Source organism: Salvelinus namaycush, chromosome 1 (assembly GCF_016432855.1).
Source record: "Salvelinus namaycush isolate Seneca chromosome 1, SaNama_1.0, whole genome shotgun sequence".
Classification (NCBI taxonomy): domain Eukaryota; kingdom Metazoa; phylum Chordata; class Actinopteri; order Salmoniformes; family Salmonidae; genus Salvelinus; species Salvelinus namaycush.
Window position 1 is genome coordinate 49,842,118 of NC_052307.1, and position 23,411 is coordinate 49,865,528.

A 23,411-nucleotide genomic window follows, 5' to 3' on the forward strand; every position below is an offset into this window, starting at 1 on the left:
GAGTAGGTGTTAACTTTTGACTGGTACTGTACATTAAAATGTTTAATATGCGTTAAGATTTTCTTCGTCATGTATGCGTTATTTGAGGACCAGCAGTAGGACGTTTTTTCCCCCAAAAAGTTTGTCAGGTGTGGGGATCAATCCCATACTTGATGTATCTAAATATTTACGATGCATGGTGAAATATAAATGTATGTACACTTTGTATAATCATCCTATGTCTTTTTCTGTAAAATTACACTGCTGTGATTGTAACTGGAAAAACTTGGCATTTTGTTACGGATGCAAAGACATGCCTTGAATTTTGTTAAGGATGCATGCAAATACATTTGTCCAGCCCTCATTTTCAGACCTGTGTAAACAAGCTAAATGTTGAATATGGAGGTTTAGCTAACTCTGTTGTGCAAGTGGATGTATTTTAAGGATTGGTTGGTGCACTTTCTCCCCAGAAATGTGCACGTGTGACTCGTAGTAGCAAGGCTGCTACTTGTTTTCCTATGGGATAAGCTCACAGTTGCTGCAGATCTTTACAAAAGGTATAAGCAGAGGGTTTACCCGGAGTTTGAAACTAGGGTCTCACCTTGATTTCAGTAAGTTGTTTCCATTTCTGCCATTGTCTTTTTTAGTAGACCTATGTTAATTGATCAGTTATTGTTCTGTTCTCTTGCTATAGCTGTATCCAGATTGTCATACCTTCTTACAGATGTTTTCTTACTGGGATTTTCGGTATACTAGCACTAAATACAATGGTGTTGTTTTCAAAGCGAACAAGTACATGTAGAATGCTAATGACAGCATTGCGAACATTTTATACAGTTTCTGACTTAACTATACAAGTAACTCAAATGCTACTCCGTTTGCTGCACGGACATAACAAATAGCCAGCAAGGCTATTGATCCTGGAAGGGATTCTCTGCTGTCACCAAGCGACTGCTTCATTTTGGAAGAAGCTAACCACTTAGCTAGATAGCTAACTAGCTACTAAATTAGTGTCTTGTACCTCTCTGGGGGGACACCCATGTGTCTTAAACAGGGATTTTTGTCAAATACTATTAAATTACTTTAAATGCCTTAACCTACCCCATGACTACATACCACAATGTTCATGTTCAAAGGAAATGTTAGCTCATTTTATTATGAAGATGGTGTTCTCTATCAATCTAACTCCCTGGAATTATGTCTCTCCCGTCCTCAGAGTGCTTGGAGGAGCTGGGTTGTCTTATTGGATTTTACGGCATGTCTGTCTGCCAGCCGACTGCCGCCAAGTCCCTGAAAGAGATTGCTGTACACATTGGAGACCGAGACACGTCCGTCCGCAACACAGCCCTCAACACCGTGGTGACGGTCTACAACGTCTGCGGCGAGCAAGTCTACAAACTCATCGGCCATGTAGGTTTCACTCTTTAACGCGTTATGTGGGTGTAGTTTATCTAGGGACGTGAGACAACACAAACATACACATTATCACTTCCAGCAACAGATCACGTCTATACGGCATAAGAGCTGCGCTAGTTCTGTATGTACACGGGCCATCTGACCCGCCATCCACCATCGGATAGACTTGTCGTGTTCAAGCAATGGTGTTAAAGATGAGGCCCGCGGCCACAAGTCGTCTCAATGCAGCACGTTGGTGGTTTGAGTAAAATAAACATATATAAATGTATATTCATTATCATTTCTACATGGTCTATTTTCTGTCCTTCTTGCTAACAATTGTTGCAACCCCTATTACTAGCCTGTTCAACCTCTCTTTCATATCGTCTGAGATTCCCAAAGATTGGAACGCTGCTGCGGTCATCCCCCTCTTCAAAGGGGGTGACACTCTAGACCTAAACTGCAACAGACCTATTTATCCTACCCTGTCTTTAAGGTCTTTGAAAGCCAAATTAACAAACAGATCACCGGCCATTTCGAATCCAACCGTACATTCTCCGCTATGCAATCTGGTTTAAGAGCTGGTCATGGGTGAACCTCAGCCACGCTCAAGGTCCTAAACGACATCATAACCGCCATCGATAAGAGACATTACTGCCCAGCCGTATTCATCGACCTGGCCAAGGCTTTCAACTCAATCACCACATTCTTATTGGCAGACTCGACAGCCTTGGTTTCTCAAATGATTGTCTTGCCTGGTTCACCAACTACTTCTCTGACAGAGATCAGTGTGTCAAATCGGAGGGCCTGTTGTCCGGACCTCTGGCAGTCTCTATGGGGGTGCCACAGGGTTCAATCCTCGTGCCGACTTTTTTTCTCTGTATACATCAATGATATTGCTCTTGCTGCTGGTGATTCTCTGATCCACCTCTACGCAGACGACACTGTTCTGTATACTTCTGGCCCCTCTTTGGACACTGTTAACTAACCTCCAGACGAGCTTCAATGCCATACAACTCTCCTTCCAAGCCTCCAACTGCTCTTAAACGCAAGTAAAACTAAATGCATGCTATTCAACCGATCACTGCCAGCACCTGCTCGCCCGTCCAGCATCACTACTCTGGACGGTTCTGACCTAGAATACGTGGACAACTACAAATACCTAGGTGTCTGGTTAGACTGTAAACTCTACTTCCAGACTCACATTAAGCATCTCCAATCCAAAATTAAATCTAGAATCGGCTTCCTATATTGCAACAAAGCATCCTTCACTCATGCTGCCAAACATACCCTCGTAAAACTGACCATCCTACCAATCCTCGACTTTGGCGATGTCATTTACAAAATAGCCTCCAACACTCTACTCAACAAATTGGTCTATCACAGTGCCATCCGTTTTGTCACCAAAGCCCCATACACTACCCACCATTGCGACCTGCACGCTCTCGTTGGTTGACCCTCGCTTCATACTCGTCGCCAAACCCGCTGGCTCCAGGTTATCTACAAGTCTCTGCTAGGTAAAGCCCCGCCATATCTCAGCTCACTGGTCACCATAGCAGCACCCACTCGTAGCACGCGCTCCAGCAGGTAGATCTCACTGGTCACCCCCAAGCCAATTCCGCCTTTGGTCGTCTTTCCTTCCAGTTCTCTGCTGCTAATGACTGGAACGAACTGCAAAAATCTCTGAAGCTGGAAACACTCTCCCTCACTAGCTTTAAGCACCAGCTGTCAGAGCAGCTCAGATCACTGCACCTGTACATAGCCAATCTATAATTTAGCCCAAACAACTACCTCTTCCCCTACTTTTTTTTTTTTTTAGCTCCTTTGCCCCCCATTATTTCTACTTTGCACATTCTTCCACTGCAAATCTACCATTCCAGTGTTTTACTTGTTATATTGTATTTACCTCGCCACCATGGCCTTTTTGCCTTTACCTCCCTTATCTCACCTTATTTGCTCACATTGTATATAGACTTATTTTTCTACTGTATTGACTGTTTTGTTTATTCCATGTGTAACTCTTTTGTATTTGTCAACTGATTTGCTTTATCTTGGCCAGGTCGCAGTTGCAAATGAGAACTTGTTCTCAACTAGCCTACCTGGTTAAAAAAAAAAAAAAAAAAAAACACCAAAATGAAAGCTAGACAGTCAGGGAGCATAAAATTCCAAGAACGATGGATAGAGGAGTATTTTTGGCAACTTGACAGTGAGGAAATATAAGCAATTTTGAGGTCCTTTCTTTGACAATAACAGCACTCCTCCAGCCTGACTTAACTGTCTCTCCCTTGTATGTTTAGAGAAGCCGTTGCTCATGTGCTAAAAAATACATGCAAACATTGTTCACGCTGTCCATTTTATGTTCTTGTGTTTATATTTTGTATTCCGATAACTGCTTGCTCTTTAAATTAGGGGTGTGAATGTCAATGAAATAGGGATCCTTAATGTGAAGGAAATTCCCTAATGCAAAACAATATACAGTTGAAGTTGGAAGTTTACATACACTGAGGTTGAAGTCATTAACTTGTTTTTCAACCACTCCACAAATGTCTTGTTAACAAACTATAGTTTTGGCAAGTCGGTTAGAACATCTACTTTGTGGATGACAAGTCATTTTTCCAACAATAGTTAGATTATTTCACTTATAATTCACTATCACAATTCCAGTGGGACAGAAGTTTACATATACACTAAGTGCCTTTAAACAGCTTGGAAAATTCCAGAAAATGATGTCATGGCTTTAGAAGCTTCTGATAGGCTAATTGACATCATTTGAGTCAATTGGAGGTGTACCTGTGGGTGTATGTCAAGGCCTACCTTCAAACTCAGTGCCTCTTTTCTTGACATCAGGGGAAAACCAAAAGAAATCAGCCAAGACCTCAGAAAAATAATTGTAGACCTCCAAGTCTAGTTCATCCTTGGGAGCAATTTCCAAAAGCCTGAAGGTACCACATTGATCTGTACAAACAATAGTACGCAAGTATAAACACCATGGGACCACACAGCTGTCATACCACTCAGGATGGAGACGCGTTCTGTCTCTCGAGATGAACGTACCTTGGTGCGAAAAGTGCAAATCAATCCCAGAACAACAGCAAAGGACCTTGTGATGATGCTGTAGGAAACGGGTACAAAAGTATCTAGATCCACAGTAAAACGAGTCCTATATCGAAATAACCTGAAAGGCCGCTCAGCAAGGAAGACGCCACTGCTCCAAAACCGCCATAAAAGCCAGACTACGGTTTGCAACTGCACATGGTGACGAAGATCGTACTTTTTGGAGAAATGTCCTCTGGTCTGATGAAACAAATAGAACTGTTTGTCCATAATGACCATTATGTTTGGAGGAAAAAGGGGGAGGCTTGCAAGCCGAAGAACACCATCCCAACCGTGAAGCACGGGGGTGGCAGCATGTTGTGGGGGTGCGTTGCTGCAGGAGGGACTGGTGCACTTCACAAAATAGATGGCATCATGGCAGGAAAATGATGTGGATATATTGAAGCAACATCTCAAGACATCAGTCAGGAAGTGACAATGACCCCAAGCATACTTCCAAGTTGTGGCAAAATGGCTTAAGGGCAACAAAGTCAAGGTATTAGTGGCCATCACAAACCTCAATCCCATAAACTTTGTGGGCAGAACTGAAAAAGCATGTGTGAGCATGGAGGCCTACAAACCTGACTCAGTTAAACCAGCTCTGTCAGGAGGAATGGGCATAACTTCACCCTACTTATTGTGGGGAGCTTGTGGAAGGCTACCCAAAACGTTTGACCCAAGTTAAACAATTTTAAAGGCAATGCTACCAAATTCTAATTGAGTGTATGTAAACTTCTGACCCACTGGGAATGTGATGAAAGAAATAAAAGCTGAAATAAATAACTCGCTCTACTATTATTCTGACATTTCACATTCTTAAAATAGTGGTGATCCTAACTAACCTAAGACAGGGAATTTTTACATGGAGTAAATGTCAGGAATTGTGAAACCTGAGTTTAAATGTATTTGGCTAAGGTGTATGAACTTCTGACTTCAACTGTATATGTAAGAAAATTCTGTTAAATATCAGTGCAGCTGGGCTTGCCTGCGCTTTCTCTTTGTTGCATGTAAACTGACCGAACACAATCTTAGCCTATTCATTGATAAGCCTTCCTTTACTGAAGTTGCGGCACATTCCAAGCCAAGAAGTTGTTAATACAGCATTCAATTGCGAGATACAGCTTTTGATTGTTATATAAAAGGGCCTAGTGCACACTTCTGCCTGGTGGCTGAACTGCCTCCACTGTGCCCCGGCCCTCGATAGCTCGCTATGAAAGATGCAAGTGTTCTGTGTTGGAAGTACTAATAATTTCTCTTGTTCCAAAAATACTGAGTCTTAAGAGTTGATTCCTAGCAGATGTTTTCTTTATACTAAATGTTTTGTTAAGTCACAGTATTTCACAAACTTTAAAGTACTTTCTTAGGAGAGAGTGGTCTGTGCGCAAGCAGCTTGATTATTTGATTGACAATTCTGGTCGCCTAGTGATGGACGTTAATGTCGCTTCTGAAGCGTGACTTTGTCGTCATTAAAAATAAAAAATGACTGCGGTAGATAACTTAATTGCCTAGCCCTGGTGGTCATATACGAAATGGGACCATTCTGCATTGTGAATTGACATGGAATTTTATTGCGGTTTAAACCTCACGCAAAGTTGTCCATTTGTCACATCGCTAATTCAAATTATGTGCATACAAGTGTTGGTGTCATTATATCCTAGTAAGTGTTTCTGAGGGGATAGGTTGGTGCAGGGCTCTGCACAGATTTGTCATTGTTTCTGCGCAGTCCAACTGCTGTGTAGCCATTGTCGATCAGTCCGGCTGTGCTTCGTCCTCTTTAGCTGTCGGAGAAGGACATGAGCATGTTGGAGGAGAGGATCAAACGCTCAGCGAAGACCCCAGCCTCCACAGCCCCTACCCATAAACAGGGGGAGGAGAAGGCCCTGCCCACTCACCCCAATGCCAGCCTCCAACCGAAGCCCTCCAACAGAGCGCAACCCCCTATAAAACTCAGGTATGCAACCTTCCCCTCAATTAATCTGTACCGAGAATACATTACTTGTATCTTGAACTGTATTCTCTTCACCCACCTTTTCACTTATGTTTTCTACTACCTTATTTGACTGTGTTCCTTTGACATTGAAAAATGTTCACAAAAAGATGAAAGCTTTGACTTGGTTAATTTAAGTAATACTGGCAGACATGATTTCAAATGTTTTGCTTTTTTTGTCTGCCCTTATGTTCTCCTCCCCCCTTCCAGTCAGATCCGTCTGAATGCTCTGGTCCAGTCCCAGCAGGCTGAGCCCTCCCATGTTTGCCCTGTTGGGGAGTTCCATCTGGACCTGGATCTGCTGGAGCAGCTGGAGAGTGACCAAACCTCTGTTGTGCTGCCTGATCTGGTTAAACACAAACTAGGGGACTTGCTAGACCCTGTTATCATCCCAGAGCCCAAGTAAGAGTTTACTACACACCCCTTTGTCAGCAAGCTGCCTGACCTGGTGCAACAAACACACAGGTACACTATATATACAAAAGTATGTTGACATCCCTTTAAATGAGTGGATTAAGCTTTCAGCCTGTGCCCAACCTCACTAATGCTCCTGTGGCTGAATGTAAGCAAGTCCCAGCAGAAATGTTCCAACATCTAGTGGAAAGCCTTCCCAGAAGGGAAGGAGGAGGCTATTATAGCAGCAAAGAGGGGACCAACTCCATATTAATGCCCATGACTTTGGAATGAGATGTTAAACGAGCAGGTGTTCACATACATTACCAAAATTACATTATCAAAAGTATCTCATAAACCAAGTCTGAGTTGACAAACGCTGCAACTCAGCAAGCAACGATTGCCCAAGTAAGTTACATACGCACTCACCCATTCACCCACTGCATGTCAGAGCCCAAGCACTGCACTACATTTGTCATCCTGTGCCTCTGTGACCCTGTCTTTCCTCCACAGGCTTCGCCCAGTTCCCACCCACTTTGATGAGCTGTACGCAGGCCCCTCCTCCACCATCAACCTGGTTATCTCCCAGGTGGCCTCTGGTGATATTAACACTAGCATGCAGGCCCTTGCACAGGTACACACACAATCTTTATGCTACAACTCTAATGTCCAACTCCAAAGGTTTCGTTTTTTTGTGTACACAGATTTGCTATTGTGCGTGTGTGTGTGCGCCTAGATACGGATATACACACATGAATGCACCCACATGCTCACCCATATCTCTTTCTCTCACCCTCACTTACAGTTGTATTTCCATTACCTTCTCCCCTCTCCCCCTGTAGATAGACGAGGTGCTTCGTCAGGAAAGCATTGCGGAGGTGATGGTTGGTCACACAGATCAGTTCCTCATCGCTACCTCCCTCCAGCTCCGTCTGGCCCACAGCACACACATGGCTGACACACGCCTTCCCAGGGAGGACATCTTCAAACTCTACAGCTGTGCCATTGGAAACATGCTTACAGTGAGTACGAGACTAAAGGTGTGTGTGTGTGTGTTAGGGCTGTCAAAATAAATAAATGAATTGTGTTAATAGCATGATTTGCTGTATTTGAGAAATCTTAATTTGAGACTGTTCATATTTGGCCCTAATTGAAGCCGTTTCAATTAACCTTTCTGGCGCAGGCATCCCGCTAGCGACCCACCTCGATAACATCCGGTTAAATTGCAGAGTGCCAAATTCAAATTACAGAAATGTAAATATTTAAATTTCATGAAAATACAAGTGTCATACATCAGAAAAAAGCTTCACTTCTTGTTAATCCAGCCGCTGTGTCAGATTTCAAAAAGGCTTTACGGCGAAAGCACACCATGCGATTTATCTGAGGACAGTGCCCCGCATACAAAACCATGAAAAACATATTTCAGGCAGGTGTGCCACAAAAGTCAGAAATAGCGATAAAATAAATGTCCTTTGAAGATCTTATTCTGTTGGCACACCAAAAGGACCCAGCTACATCACAAATGGTCCTTTTATTTGATAAAGTCCTTCTTTATATCCCCAAAACCTCAGTTTAGCTGGCGTGCTTCATACAACAATCCACCGGTTTCCCTCCTTCAAAATGAATCCCAAACGTTACCAATAAACTTCTCCAAACAAGTTAAACAATGTTTATAATCAAACCTTAGTTACCATAATACGTAAATAAATGGTAACATTAAAGATGGAGAATTGTTGTCTTTACCCGGAGATAAAGACGGAGTGTTTTCTATCCAAATCTACCAATTATATGCATATTCTAGCTTCTGGGCCTGAGTAACAGGCAGTTTACTTTGGGCACGCTTTTCATCCAGAGTCAAAATACTGCCCCCTAGCCCAAAGGGGTTTAACTTCTTATGGCTGCAGCCCGAGGCTGCCCACAATATGACAACAGCCAGCTCAAGTGCAGGACGCGAAATTCAAAATATATATTTTTTAAATATTTAACTTTCACACATTAACAAGTCCAATACAGCAAATGAAAGGTACACATCTTGTGAATCCAGCCAACATGTCCGATTTTTAAAATGTTTTACAGCAAAAACAGCACGTATATTTATGTTAGCTCACCACCAAATACAAAAAAGGACAGACATTTTTCACAGCACAGGTAGCATGCACAAAGCCAACCTAACTAACCAAGAACCAACCAAACTAACCAACAAACAACTTCATCAGATGACAGTCTTATAACATGTTATACAATAAATCTATGTTTTGTTCGAAAAATGTGCATATTTCAGGTATAAATCATAGTTTACATTGCAGCTACAATCAGAAATGGCACCGAAGCAGCCAGAATAATTAGACACCAACGTCAAATACCTAATTACTCATCATAAAACATTTCTGAAAAATACATAGTGTACAGCAAATGAAAGACAGGCATCTTGTGAATGCAGCCAATATTTCCGATTTATTAAGTGTTTTACAGCGAAAACACAATATAGCGTTATATTAGCTTACCACAATAGCCAGAAACACAAGCCCTTCCCCAGCAGTAAAAGTTAGCGATCGTGACAAACCAGTAAAAGATATATAATTTGACTAACCTTGATATTCTTCATTAGATGACAGTCCTATAACATCAGGTTATACATACACTTATGTTTTGTTCGAAAATGTGCATATTTAGAGCTGAAATCAGTGGTTATACATTGTGCTAACGTAGCTACTATTTCCCACAACGTCCGGATATTTTTCTGACACTTTTTCTGACACACATATTCTGACCAAATAGCTATTCATAAACATAACTAAAAAATACATGTTGTATAGGAAATGATAGATCCATTAGTTCTTAATGAAATCGCCGTGTTAGAATTCTAAAAAATAACTTCATTACGACATCCAGCTTCGGTATAGCTAGAGTACCCAAAAGTTGGGCGCCGACGACTAGTTCACATGTACGACAGATATATGAAATAGCATCATAAAATGTTTCTTACTTTTGCTGATCTTTCATCAGAATGTTGGACAAGGGGTCCTTTGTCGGGAACAATCGTTGTTTGGATTTAGAACGGCCACTTTCCCTCTTGAATTAGCAAGCACACTAGCCAAGTGGCGCGAATCTCTCCATCGTCAACAAAGTCAGAGAACGGAACACGGCAAAACTCCTGAAAAAATTTCAATAATCTGATTAAACTATATTGAAAAAACATACTTTACGATGATATGGTCACATGTATCAAATAAAATCAAAGCCGGATATAGTAGTCGCCTATAACGGCAGCTAAACAGAAGGCAAATCCAGGCACCTCCTCGCGCTCTCCAGAAAACAGGAAATGGGGGACACGTCATACAAAGAGCTTGTATTCCAACTCAGACCAAGATAAACACTCAATTTCTTCTCTCACTGCCTCTTGACATCCAGGGGAAGGTCTATGAAGTGCATGTATACTAATACGTATCATGCTCATTTATAGGCAGGAAGTAGAACAGAGCCTCGATTTCAGACTTTCCACTTCCTGTCAGGAAGTTTGCTGCAAAATGAGTTCTTTTTTACTCACAGATATAATTCAAACGGTTTTAGAAACTAGAGAGTGTTTTCTATCCAATAGTAATAATAATATGCATATTGTACGAGCAAGAATTGAGTACGAGGCCGTTTGAAATGGGCACCTTTTATCTGGCTACTCAATACTGCCCCTGCAGCCCAAACAGGTTAACAAATATTTCATTGAGTTGTAGGTACAATATACGCTGTATATACAACAATGTGGACACCTCTTCAAATGGGTGGATTTGGCTATTTCAGCCACACTTGTTGGTGTATAATAGCATGGCTGTGTGGTCTATCTCCATAGACGAACTTTGGCAGTAGAATGGCTTTACTGAAGCACTCAGTGACTCAACGTGGCATCGTCATAGGATGCCACCATTCCAACAAGTCAGTTCATAAAATGTCTGCCCTGCTAGAGCGGAACCAGTCAATTACGTGCTGTTATTGTGAAGTGGAAACGTCTAGGAGCAACAACTGCTCAGCCGCAAAGTGGTAGGCCACACAAGCTCACAGAACGGGACTGCCATGTGCTGAAGAGCGTAGGGCATACAATCTGTTCTCAGTTGCAACACTCAGTACAGAGTTCCAAACTGCCACTGGAAGCAACGTCTGCACAAGAACTGTTCGTCGGCAGCTGCATACAAGCCTAAGATCACCATGGGCAATGCCAAGTGTCGGCTGGAGTGGTGTAAAGCTTGCCGCCATTGGACTGTGGAGCAGTGGAAACGCGTTCTCTGGAGTGATGAATCACGCTTCACCATCTGGCAATCCAATGGATGACTCTGGGTTTGGGGGATGCCATGTGAACGCTACCTGAAGTTTGGTGGACGAATAATGGTCTGGGGCTATTTTTACATGGTTCGGGCTTGGCCCCTTAGTTCCAGTGAAGGGAAATCCTAATGTTACAGCATACAATGACATTCTAGATTCTGTGCTTCCAACTTTGTGGCAACTGTTTGGGGAAGGCCCTTCCCTGTACCAGCATGAAAATTCCCCCATGCACAAAGCGAGGTCAATATAGAAATGGTTTGTCAGGGCCTCCCGAGTGGTGCAAGGCAGTGCTTGAGGCATCACTACACATCCAGGTTCGATCATGGGCTGTGGCGCAGCCGGCTGCGATAAGCAGTCTGATAATGGGCGAGTTCGTTTTGCATAGCCCTGTGCACTATTATTCCCTATGTCGTTTGTCAACTACTGCTTTAGACTGCGTACTATTTGATTATCTTCATAGTATGCTGCCATATCGCAGTGAGTTGCTGAAAAGAGAATGAGCCAATGCTCTCAATTGATGAGAAAATAACATTGTTATTTTGACTGCTTGTTTGATATGCTTGCCTAAATATCTGCATGTAACTCAGCAGCTAAGAAGACTGCCTGTGTCGTGATTGTTTGCAATACTCAGGGGTTAAAGTTCTCCTTCACTGCGATGGCTTTCCGTCATGGATTCAGGTGGTTGTTTATGAGACCGCAATGAAAATCTCAAGGGCGGGGGCTGGTTTGAGGCATGTTCTACGAATTATATTCCCAACTCCGACAGCAACGTGTAGTCTACTGTAGCTGCTGGCGAAGTTATTCAAAGCCTATGCAACTTTCCAGTTCCATTTTTGTTATGTTATTAAAACAAAATCAGACAACCCTATAGTAGAATAGTTAGCCTACTTAACTAGTCGGCTTGTGTGTTTCATGCAAGTTATATAATCCTCGAGGCGTATTCGAGTTGCGAGAGCCATAGGTAGGGAAACATGTAGTCGGGAAATGATTCTTAATGAAAACGTGTACACTTAAAAGCTGTTTTGGATTTTGTTAGTGGAGGGGTCAGTTTTCCATTGCTGACTTATTTGTTTACTCCTTCAATTGTGCGAGTGGCATTGTTTTACAAATTCAGTTAGAACTGGAGTTTCAAGCATGGTTTAGACTTAGAGATTGTAGTTAAGTGAGCAGTAGTTATGTTTAAAAAATAATAATAATAATAAAAAACCTGAACATGGGCAGATGTCAATAGCTACGGCAAGAAAATCCGGAACCGCAGCCACCATTTCTCAATACATTTTTATTAAACTGTAACCTAGACAGCAATGAATATCACTAACATGGTTGTAGCTATTTAATTAAATCATTGCCCATTCCTGTTTTTATTTTATTTTCTTCATATTTAAGATTCAGTCTGTTTAGATCTTTCACATAGACTTATGTGATAGAGGTAGTAATTTGGGCTGTGTTCAGCCACATGAATGAATACACTACATTTAAGATGATTGAGAGTAAGACAAAAACAATGTATTTGCACATTATTACTACTTATATAATAGTGTACATTATACCATCTCTCCCTAGTTGTTTGGTGTGGCGCGGCTGGCAAGGGAAGCCTCCATGGGGGTGCTTAAGGACCTGGTCCAGGGTCTGGTGACAGTTCTGCTGGATCCCCGGATAGAGGAGAGCCAGGAGGGACAGCAGCTCATCCGCTCTGTTAACATGCTGCTGAGACGACTCTTCGAGGCCTCAGACCAGACCAACATACTGAGGTGTGTCGGGAGGAGAATTCAACTCAGTTTATGAAATTAAAATAGTTTAACATTAAATGTTTCCTTTTTTTAGGTAACTATACGAAATATATTCACGTCACCAAATAACTGATTAAAACACTTTTGCAGTGAAGCTCTACAGTAGCCTCAACAGCACCCTCTAGGGTAGCACCATGGTGTAGCCGCAGGACAACTATTTTCTGTCCTCTGGGTACATTGACTTCAATACAAAACCTAGGAGGCTCATGGTTCTCACCCCCTTCCATCGACTTAGTGATTTTATATTGACTTCCGGGAAAAACTTAAGGACAAGCAGTAGCACTTAGCTAATGCAGCTAATTTGGCCTACTCAACAACCTGACTCAGAAATTATATTTGTTAGCTATCAAACACTGCAACTTCCAGGTCAAGATAAGCTTCTGGTTTTATTAATTTATTTTTACCAGGGCCGGCCGGTGTAACTGCTTGCTGTACACTACTGCGTGATTGTACACATGGATTGGATTGTGGGTTTACTAACGCGTTCTAGTTTGTTGACTAAGATTAATATGGTAACAATGTAGGCTGGTTAGCCATTATGGTGTGAAGGTTTGGCTTGGATAGGTTTTTGCGCCTACTCAGACTGTGTTGTGCACTGAAGACCAAGCGAAGGGAAAAGGTAAGAGGAAAGCGCGTAGATGCAAGAAGTGAACTGTGTGTGCGGGTGATCAATGGTGTATTCATTCCGCCGATTCATTTGCTAAACGGAAGGAAACAAAACGTGGAGGGATCTGCCTGAATTTGTCCAATAAACTCATTGTATTTGTAACTGTTGGGACAAATAATTACACCTCAGATCAGCTGGATGCAGGGTTGTGTGCAAGGCGGTATTGCATGTGTCACTGTCGGTCACCTTAACTACTTACATTTCTCTTGACCTGTGCACCTACGTTATAACATTATACGTTAAAACACATCCAATATGCTGTAATGGAAATAAGGCCATGGTCGTCCCCCCCCCCCCCCCCCCCCCCCCCGTGTGTTTACTGCACACTGAAGAAAACGGACCTGTAACAATCAAAAAATTGTATTAGTGTATTCACTTGTATGATGCAGAATTGAAGAGGACTGATCAGACGGTCTTCTGGCAGTTACTGTTATGTTTATTAATGTGCTGTCACCTCTTTCTCTCCAGTGCTCTTCTGGTGCTACTGCAGGACAGCCTCCTGTCCTCCGCTGACTCCCCCAAATTCTCTGAACTCATCATGAAGGTAGAACTGTGTGTGGTCCAATTTGTGAAAAACATATACAGTTGAAGTCGGAAGTTTACATGCACCTTAGCCAAATACATTTAAACGCAGTTTTCACAATTCCTGACATTTAATCAGAGTAAAAAGTCCCTTTCTTAGGTCAGTTAGGATCACCACTTTGTTTTAAGAATGTGAAATGTCAGAATAGTAGTAGAATTATTTATTTCAACTTTTATTTCTTTCATCACATTCCCAGTGGGTCAGACGTTTACATACACTCAATTAGTATTTGGTAGCATTGCCTTTAAATTGTTTGACTTGGGTCAAACGTTTCGGGTAGCCTTCCACAAGCTTCCCACAATAAGTTGGGTAAATTTTGGCCCATTCCTCCTGACAGAGCTGGTGTAACTGAGTCAGGTTTGTAGGCCTCCTTACTCGCACAGGCTTTTTCAGTTCTGCCCACATTTTTTGTGATGACCACTCCACTACCTTGACTTTGTTGTCCTTAAGCCATTTTGCCACAACTCTGGAAGTATGCTTGGGGTCATTGTCCATTTGGAAGACACAATTGCGATCAAGCTTTAACTTCCTGACTGATGTGTTGAGATGCTGCTAATATATATGCACATCATTTACCTACCTCACGATGCCATCTATTTTGAACTGCACCAGTCCCTCCTGCAGCAAACCACCCCCACAACATGATGCTGCCACCCCGTGCTTCGCGGTTGGGATGGTGTTCTTCGACTTGCAAGCCTCCCCCTTTTTCCTCCAAACATAACGATGGTCATTATGGCCAAACAGTTCTATTTATGTTTCATCAGACCAGAGGACATTTCTTCAAAAAGTACGGTCTTTGTCCCCATGTGCAGTTGCAAACCATAGTCTGGCTTTTGTATGGCTATTTTGGAGCAGTAGCTTCTTCCTTGCTGAGCGGCCTTTCAGGTTATGTGGATATAGATACTTTTGTACCTGTTTCCTCCATCATCTTCACAAGGTCCTTTGCTGTTCTGGGATTAATTTGCACTTTTCGCACAAGTATGTTCATCTTTAGGAGACCGAACGCGTCTCCTTCCTGGGCGGTATGACGGCTGCGTGGTCCCATGGTGTTTATACTTGCGTGCTATTGTTTGTACAAATGAACGTGGTACCTTCAGGCGTTTAGAAATTGCTCCCAAGGATGAACCAGACTTGTGGAGGTCTACAATTTGAGGTTTTTTTCTTTTGGTTTTCCCATGATGTCAAGCAGAGGCACTGAGTTTGAAGGTAGGCCTTGAAATACACCTCCAATTGGCTCAAATTGTCAATTAGCCTATTAGAAGATTCTAAAGACATGACACAATTTTCTGGAATTTTCCAAGCTGTTTAAAGGCACAGTCAACTTAGTGTATGTAAACTTCTGACCCACTGGAATTGTGATACAGTGAAATAATTTGTCTGTAAACAATTGTTGGAAAAGTTACTTGTGTCATGAACAAAGTAGATGTCCTAACCGACTTGCCAAAACTATACTTTAACAAGTCATTTGTAGAGTGGTTGAAAAACGAGTTTTAATGACTCCAACGTAAGTGTATGTAAACTTCCAACTTCAACTGTAACTATTTGTCAACTTTATATTGCTTCCTTTTTCTCCACTGTCCTGTTTGTTTATTATTATTAGTTGTCACGTGGACTAGTACATTGAAATGCCTTTCTTGCTCTTTCCCAACAATGCGGTAATCAAATTTCTGTACTTTTTATTTAAAAAAATAAAGTCAAGTAGAACAAAAACACACAAGAAGTAACAATAAGAACACAAAGTAAGCGATATACAGGGTCAATGCATATACAATAATTTCAATGTGCAGGCATACTGGAGTGGTAGGGTAGATATGTATAGGTTTAAAGTGACTAGGCATCAGGGTATACACTGCACAAAACATTAGGGACACCTGCTCTTTCCTTGACATCGACTGACAAAGTAAATCCAGGTGAAAGCTATGATCCCTTATTGATGTCACCTGTTAAATCCACTTCATTCAGTGTAGATTAAGGGAAGGAGACAGGTTAAAGAAGGATTTTTAACCCTTGAGACAATTGAGCCAAGGATTGTGTGTGCCATTCAGAGGGTGAATGGACAAGACAAAATATTTAAGTGCCTACGAAACGGGGTGTGGTAGTAGGTGCCAGGCTCACTGGTTTGTATTTATTATGCCAAGGTAGCAGCTACTCTTCCTGGAGTCCTACAATATTAAGGCAGTTACACAATTTTAAAAGCATAATACTTTCGTAACAGAATTCACAACACGCTAAGTGTGCGCCCTCAGGCCTGTACTCCACAAAATCCATGTCTGTGGCGCAGCGTTCTAAGGCACTGCATCTCAGTGCAAGAGGCGTCACTACAGTCCCTGGTTCGAATCCAGGCTGGATCGCATCCGGCCGTGATTGGGAGTCACATATGGCAGCGCAAAATAAGCCCAGCGTCTTCTGGGTTAGGCCGTCATTGTAAATAAGAATTTGTTCTTAAGGTTCTTAACTGACTTGCCTAGTTAAATAAAGGTTCATATATTCACTCAGCAAAAAAATAAGCAGGCCTTTTTCAGGACCCTGTCTTTCAAAGATAATTCGTAAAAATCCAAATAACATCACAGATCTTCATTGTAAAGGGTTTCCAATGCTTGTTCAATGAACCATAAACAATTAATGAACATGCACCTGTGGAACAGTCGTTAAGACACTAACAGCTTAGACGGTAGGCAATTAAGGTCACAGTTATGAAGACTTAGGACAGTAGAGGCCTTTCTATTGACTCAACACCAAAAGAAAGTTGCCCAGGGTCCCTGCTCTCTGCGTGAACATGCCTTAGGCATGCTGCAAGTAGGCATGAGAACTGCATATATGGCCAGGGCAATAAATTGCCATGTCCGTACTGTGAGACGCCTAAGACAGCGCTACAGGGAGACAGGACGGACAGCTGATCATCCTCGCCGTGGCAGACCACGTAACAATACCTGCACAGGATTGGTACATCCGAACATCACACCTGCGGGACGGGTGCAGGATTGCAACAACTGCCCGAGTTATACCAGGAACGCACAATCCCTCCATCAGTGCTCAGACTGTCCACAATACGCTGGACTGAGTGCTTGTAGGCCTGTTGTAAGGCAGGTCCTCACCAGACATCACCGGCAACATCGTGTATGGGCACAAACCCGCCATCGCTGGACCAGACAGGACTGGCAAAAAGTGCTCTTCACTGACGAGTTGCAGTTTTGTCTCACCAGGGGTGATGGTCGGATTCGCTTTTATCGTCGAAGGAATGAGCGTTACACCGAGGCCTGTACTCTGGAGCGGGATCGATTTGGAGGTGGAGGGTCCGTCATGGTCTGGGGCATTGTCACAGAATCATCGGACTGAGCTTGTTGTCATTGCAGGCAATCTCCACGCTGTGCGTTACAGGGAAGACATCCTCCTCCCTCATGTGGTACCCTTCCTGCAGGCTCATCCTGACATGACCCTCCAGCATGACAATGCCACGAGCCATACTGCTCGTTCTGTGTCATTTCCTGCAAGACAGGAATGTCAGTGTTCTGCCATGGCCAGCGAAGAGCCTGGACCTCAATCCCAATGAGCACGTCTGGGACCTGTTGGATCGGAGGGTGAAGGCTAGGGCCATTTCCCCCCCCCAGAAATGTTTGGGAACTTGCAGGTGCCTTGGTGGAAGAGTGGGGTAACATCTCACAGCAATAACTGGCAAATAGGGTGCAGTCCATGAGAAGGAGATGCACTGCAGTACTTGGTACAGCTGGTGGCCACATCAGATACTGACTTTTGATTTAGACCCCCCCCCCCACCCCCTCCCCTTTGTTCAGGGACACATTATTCCATTTGTTAGTCACATGTCTGTGGAACTTGTTCAGTTTGTCTGTTGTTGAATCTTATGTTCATACAAACATTTACACATGTTAAGTTTGCTGAAAATAAACGCTGTTGACAATGAGTACGTTTTTTTTATTGAGTTTTTATATACACTGCTCAAAAAAATAAAGGGAACACTTAAACAACACAATGTAACTCCAAGTCAATCACACTTCTGTGAAATCAAACTGTCCACTTAGGAAGCAACACTGATTGACAATAAATTTCACATGCTGTTGTGCAAATGGAATAGACAAAAGGTGGAAATTATAGGCAATTAGCAAGACACCCCCAAAAACGGAATGGTTCTGCAGGTGGTGACCATAGACCACTTCTCAGTTCCTATGCTTCCTGGCTGATGTTTTGGTCACTTTTGAATGCTGGCGGTGCTTTCACTCTAGTGGTAGCATGAGACGGAGTCTACAACCCACACAAGTGGCTCAGGTAGTGCAGCTCATCCAGGATGGCACATCAATGCGAGCTGTGGCAAAAAGGTTTGCTGTGTCTGTCAGCGTAGTGTCCAGAGCATGGAGGCGCTACCAGGAGACAGGCCAGTACATCAGGAGACGTGGAGGAGGCCGTAGGAGGGCAACAAACCAGCAGCAGGACCGCTACCTCCGCCTTAGTGCAAGGAGGTGCACTGCCAGAGCCCTGCAAAATGACCTCCAGCAGGCCACAAATGTGCATGTGTCAGCATATGGTCTCACAAGGGGTCTGAGGATCTCATCTCGGTACCTAATGGCAGTCAGGCTACCTCTGGCGAGCACATGGAGGGCTGTGCGGCCCCACAAAGAAATGCCACCCCACACCATGACTGACCCACCGCCAAACCGGTCATACTGGAGGATGTTGCAGGCAGCAGAACGTTCTCCACGGCGTCTCCAGACTCTGTCACGTCTGTCACATGTGCTCATGTGCTCAGTGTGAACCTGCTTTCATCTGTGAAGAGCACAGGGCGCCAGTGGCGAATTTGCCAATCTTGGTGTTTTCTGGCAAATGCCAAACGTCCTGCACGGTGTTGGGCTGTAAGCACAACCCTCACCTGTGGACGTCGGGCCCTCATACCACCCTCATGGAGTCTGTTTCTGACCGTTTGAGCAGACACATGCACATTTGTGGCCTGCTGGAGGTCATTTTGCAGGGCTCTGGCAGTGCACCTCCTTGCACTAAGGCGGAGGTAGCGGTCCTGCTGCTGGGTTGTTGCCCTCCTACGGCCTCCTCCACGTCTCCTGATGTACTGGCCTGTCTCCTGGTAGCGCCTCCATGCTCTGGACACTACGCTGACAGACACAGCAAACCTTTTTGCCACAGCTCGCATTGATGTGCCATCTTGGATGAACTGCACTACCTGAGCCACTTGTGTGGGTTGTAGACTCCGTCTCATGCTACCACTAGAGTGAAAGCACTGCCAGCATTCAAAAGTGACCAAAACATCAGCCAGGAAGCATAGGAACTGAGAAGTGGTCTGTGGTCACCACCTGCAGAACCACTCCTTTATTGGGGGTGTCTTGCTAATTGCCTATAATTTCCACCTTTTGTCTATTCCATTTGCACAACAGCATGTGAAATTTATTGTCAATCAGTGTTGCTTCCTAAGTGGACAGTTTGATTTCACAGAAGTGTGATTGACTTGGAGTTACATTGTGTTGTTTAAGTGTTCCCTTTATTTTTTTGAGCAGTGTATTTTAGTGAGTATGCACTTATGTATGTTGCTTTTGTTGTTTCACTTTTCCGTAAGGTTTATTTTTAAATCTGTTTCTACTGCTTGCATCAGTCATCTGATGTGGAATAGAGTTCCATGTAGTCATGGCTCTATGTAGTACTGTGTACCTCCCATAGTCTGTTCTGGACTTGTGGGACTGTGAAGAGAGCTCTGGTGGCATGTCTTGTGGGCTCTGCATGGGTGTCTGAGCTGTGTGCAAGTCATTTAAACACACAGCTCGGTGCTTTAAATGGTTCAATAACTCTCACAAATATAACTAGTGATCAAGTCAATCTCTCCACTTTGAGCCAGGAGAGATTGACATGCATATTATTGTTTGCTTTCTGTGTACATCCAAGGGCCAGCTCTGCTATCCTGTTCTAAGCAAATTGCAATTTTCCTAAGCCCCTCTTTGTGGCACCTGACCACATGACTGAACAGTAGTCAAGGTGCCACAAAACTAGGGCCTGTAGGACCTGCCTTGTTAGTGCTGTTAAGGTAGAGCAGCACTTTATTATGGACAGACGTTTCGCCGTCTTAGTTACTGTTGTATCAATGTTTTGACCATGACAGTTTACAATCCAGGATTACTCCAAGCAGTTTATTCACCTCCAACATGCTCGTTTTCCACATTATTCATTACAAGATTTAGTTGATGTTTAGTGAATGAATTGTCCCAAATACAATGCCTTTTAGTTTTGGAAATATTTAGGACTCACTTATTCCTTGCCACCCATTCTGAAACTAAGTGCAGATAGATCTATGTTGTGTTCCAGTCATTTCAGTTGCTGTAGTAGCTGACTCGTATAGTGTTGAGTCATCTGCATACATGGACACAATGGCTTTAACACAATGGCTCTAACAGTGCCAGTTAGTAAAGATTGAAAAAAGTAATCTTCCTGGATTGTTGGAGAGGCTTATTAAAGAACACCCTCTGTTATTTAATCGACAAAATAACAGGCTCACTACACCGCTAGTGTCGCATGTGCGAGCGTTGCAAAATAAATTAAGTAATCTGTATTCAATTATTGCACCCACACTGCTCGCGTGCGCCAATGAGCGTTGCCATGGGCTAAAATAGAAGTCAGTTCTATTTGTGACGTAGATCGCGCTGCAAGTCCAGCCTCTCCCATCTCCTCATTGGTTTATAGAAGTAGATACCCACGTGCCATCTCCTCATTGGTTATACCCACGTGGGTGACAAAGACGAACAAGGTCAGTGGCGGTAATGCACCTAATTTATGAAAGTTGCCAATCGCAATATAAAGTCAAGAGAAAGGCCTGGAAGGAGGAGAGATGACTAGAAACTATTTGGTTGACCTTTTATGTGTTGATTAATTGGTGAAGTAGAGGACCTTTTGCATTTGATGTAAAATAACAACTCAATGTTTATTTCCCAGGACAAATTAGCTAACTAAATTGCCATAAATGTTTAATGCTTTTCGACCTGTCCCCAAATTAATGTAATTGGTTCAGTTTGTTTTGATATTTTAACCTGCGTGTGATGATCGCGTTTGGTGTGGGGGGACAAAATAAATGTATGCACGATGGCGCACGCGCGCAGCTGGATTGGGTTCCGTGTTTGGGGATGTAAAGCCATAACACAAGATTTTCCAGCAGCAGACGATGCTGGATAATGTCAAAAGCTGCACTGAAGTCAAACAAAACAGCCCCCACTATCTTTTTATTCGTTTCTTTATTTCTTTATTCATTTTTTATTCAAGTACTCTGCTTGTTGATTGTCCATCCCAATAAGCATGTTAAGTCTGTCAATTTGTTTACTGTAAAATACCATTGTATCTGGTCAAACACAATTTTTCCCATAACTTTACTAAGGGTTGATAACAAGCTGATTGGGCGTCTATTTGAGCCAGTAAATGGGGCACACTTTCTAGTAGGCTTAAATTTAAGATATGGCAAATAGGAGTGGCAATTTTGTCCTACGTAATTTTCCATCCAACTTGTCAAACCCTGGTGGCTTGTCATTGTTGATAGACAATAATTTTTTCACCTCTACCACACTCACTTTATGGAATTCAAAATTACGGTTCTTGTCTTTTCATAATTTGGTCTGATATACTTGGATGTGTAGTGTCAGCGTTTGTTGCTGCCATGCCTGAGTTTGCTAATCTTGCCAATGAAAAAAAATGTATATTAAAGTAGTTTACAATATCAGTCGGTTTTGTAATGAAGGAGCCTTCTGATTCAATGGAGCTGAGTTTGCCTTTTTTTCCAAAATGTAAGTTCTTTGTTTCATAGGGTAGTTTATTATTTTTATTAAGTTTAATCACGAGTTCTCCATTTTCAGTATGTTTGCCAATGGGATGTGCAGCCAGACTTATTTACCGTTCCTTTTGCCTCATCCCTCTCAACCATAAAATGTTTAAATCCTCGTGGATTGATGAGAAATTGAAGTTTTTAGTCGTTTTCTTAATGGGTGCATCCTTAGTAACTGTTTGCTAGGTATTGTCTAAGTGAGTTTCAGAGATGGTCAGAATATGAATGTCATCTATTACTAGCAAGTTATTGATTTCATGAACCTTGTTTCTTAAGCTACATATGTTAACGTGGGCTATTTTGAGAACTTTTCTTGGATGCTTGCATGTTTTCATTGCTTTACTGGGAAGCTTAGCAGAAGTAGATATTCTCATGTTATTTATCTTAGTGGAAGGTGGGTTGCACACAGTGGACTTCCTACTAGGGCACACTGCCTCAGTGCTAAAAGCATAAATCTGGTTCATAGAAGCATGATTGCTCCATACAATAGCTGTAGGATCAGCAGAGGCATTTAGAGAAGTTCGAGGGACATAAATTAGGTTACTTACATTGTCTACCAATGCCCCTGGTATAATACATTTGCTAAATCATTGATGACTCAGCGACACAATGGTAGTGATTAACGCAGCCTTAATGCTGTGAAAGGATCCAGGAACCCAAATGATTTGGGTGGATCCCATCCTCCTTCTAAAATGTGTTTTGTTTCCAAAATGTATTGAAGTTGTCAACAAAAGTTGCACCCATTTGAGCTGCAATTGTCACAGCAAATTGTGAAGAGAATCCTGCTAAAGCATTCAATTCCACGATTGAGGGCACAGTGCCAGATATGAGGGGTCTTTAGTGTCTAGCGGAGAGACAATCAGCTCTCAGGTTTGAGTGTCAAGAATTGCAACGCAGCTGGGTTTTATCACGCTCAAAGATTTCAATGTATCAAGAATGGTCCACCCACCCAAAAGACATCCAGCCAACTGAACTGTAGGAAGCTTTGTCGTCAACATGGGCCAGCATCCCTGTGGAATGCTTTCGACCCCTTGCAGAGTCCATGCCATGACAAATTGAGGCTTTTCTGAGGGCAAAAGGGAGGGGTTGCGCAAAGCTAATTTCAGCAGCATAAATGATTGTGTGTAAGCAAATTAAGTGTGTGCATAGTGAGTGTTTGTGTGCCAAGAGATGGTTCAAAATGAAATGGAACGTCATTGCAGATGGTCAGTTTTATTTTTTTGGTGCTATTTAGCAGTCTTATGACTTGGGGATAGAAGCTGTTCAGGGGTCTGTTGGTGTTAGACTTGATTCTCCGGTACCGCTTGCTGTGCGGAGGTTGAGAGAACAGGCTATGGTTTGGGTGGCTAGAGTCTTTAACAATTTTCTGGGCCTTCCTTTCACACTGCCTGAGATAG

The 23,411-nt window shown here is 42.8% G+C and overlaps 1 protein-coding gene across 1 annotated transcript in view; it reads left to right on the plus strand.

Annotated features, from left to right (window-relative positions):
* Positions 1-23,411, plus strand: part of LOC120045149 (cytoskeleton-associated protein 5-like) — an 89,083-nt gene that overhangs the window by 59,865 nt on the left and 5,807 nt on the right. Inside the window, exons 31-37 of the mRNA XM_038990076.1 lie at positions 1,196-1,389; positions 6,246-6,418; positions 6,665-6,856; positions 7,361-7,481; positions 7,690-7,869; positions 12,722-12,909; positions 14,084-14,159. Of these exons, the coding sequence (XP_038846004.1) occupies positions 1,196-1,389; positions 6,246-6,418; positions 6,665-6,856; positions 7,361-7,481; positions 7,690-7,869; positions 12,722-12,909; positions 14,084-14,159 (1,124 nt within the window). The remainder of the gene's footprint in view (positions 1-1,195; positions 1,390-6,245; positions 6,419-6,664; positions 6,857-7,360; positions 7,482-7,689; positions 7,870-12,721; positions 12,910-14,083; positions 14,160-23,411) is intronic.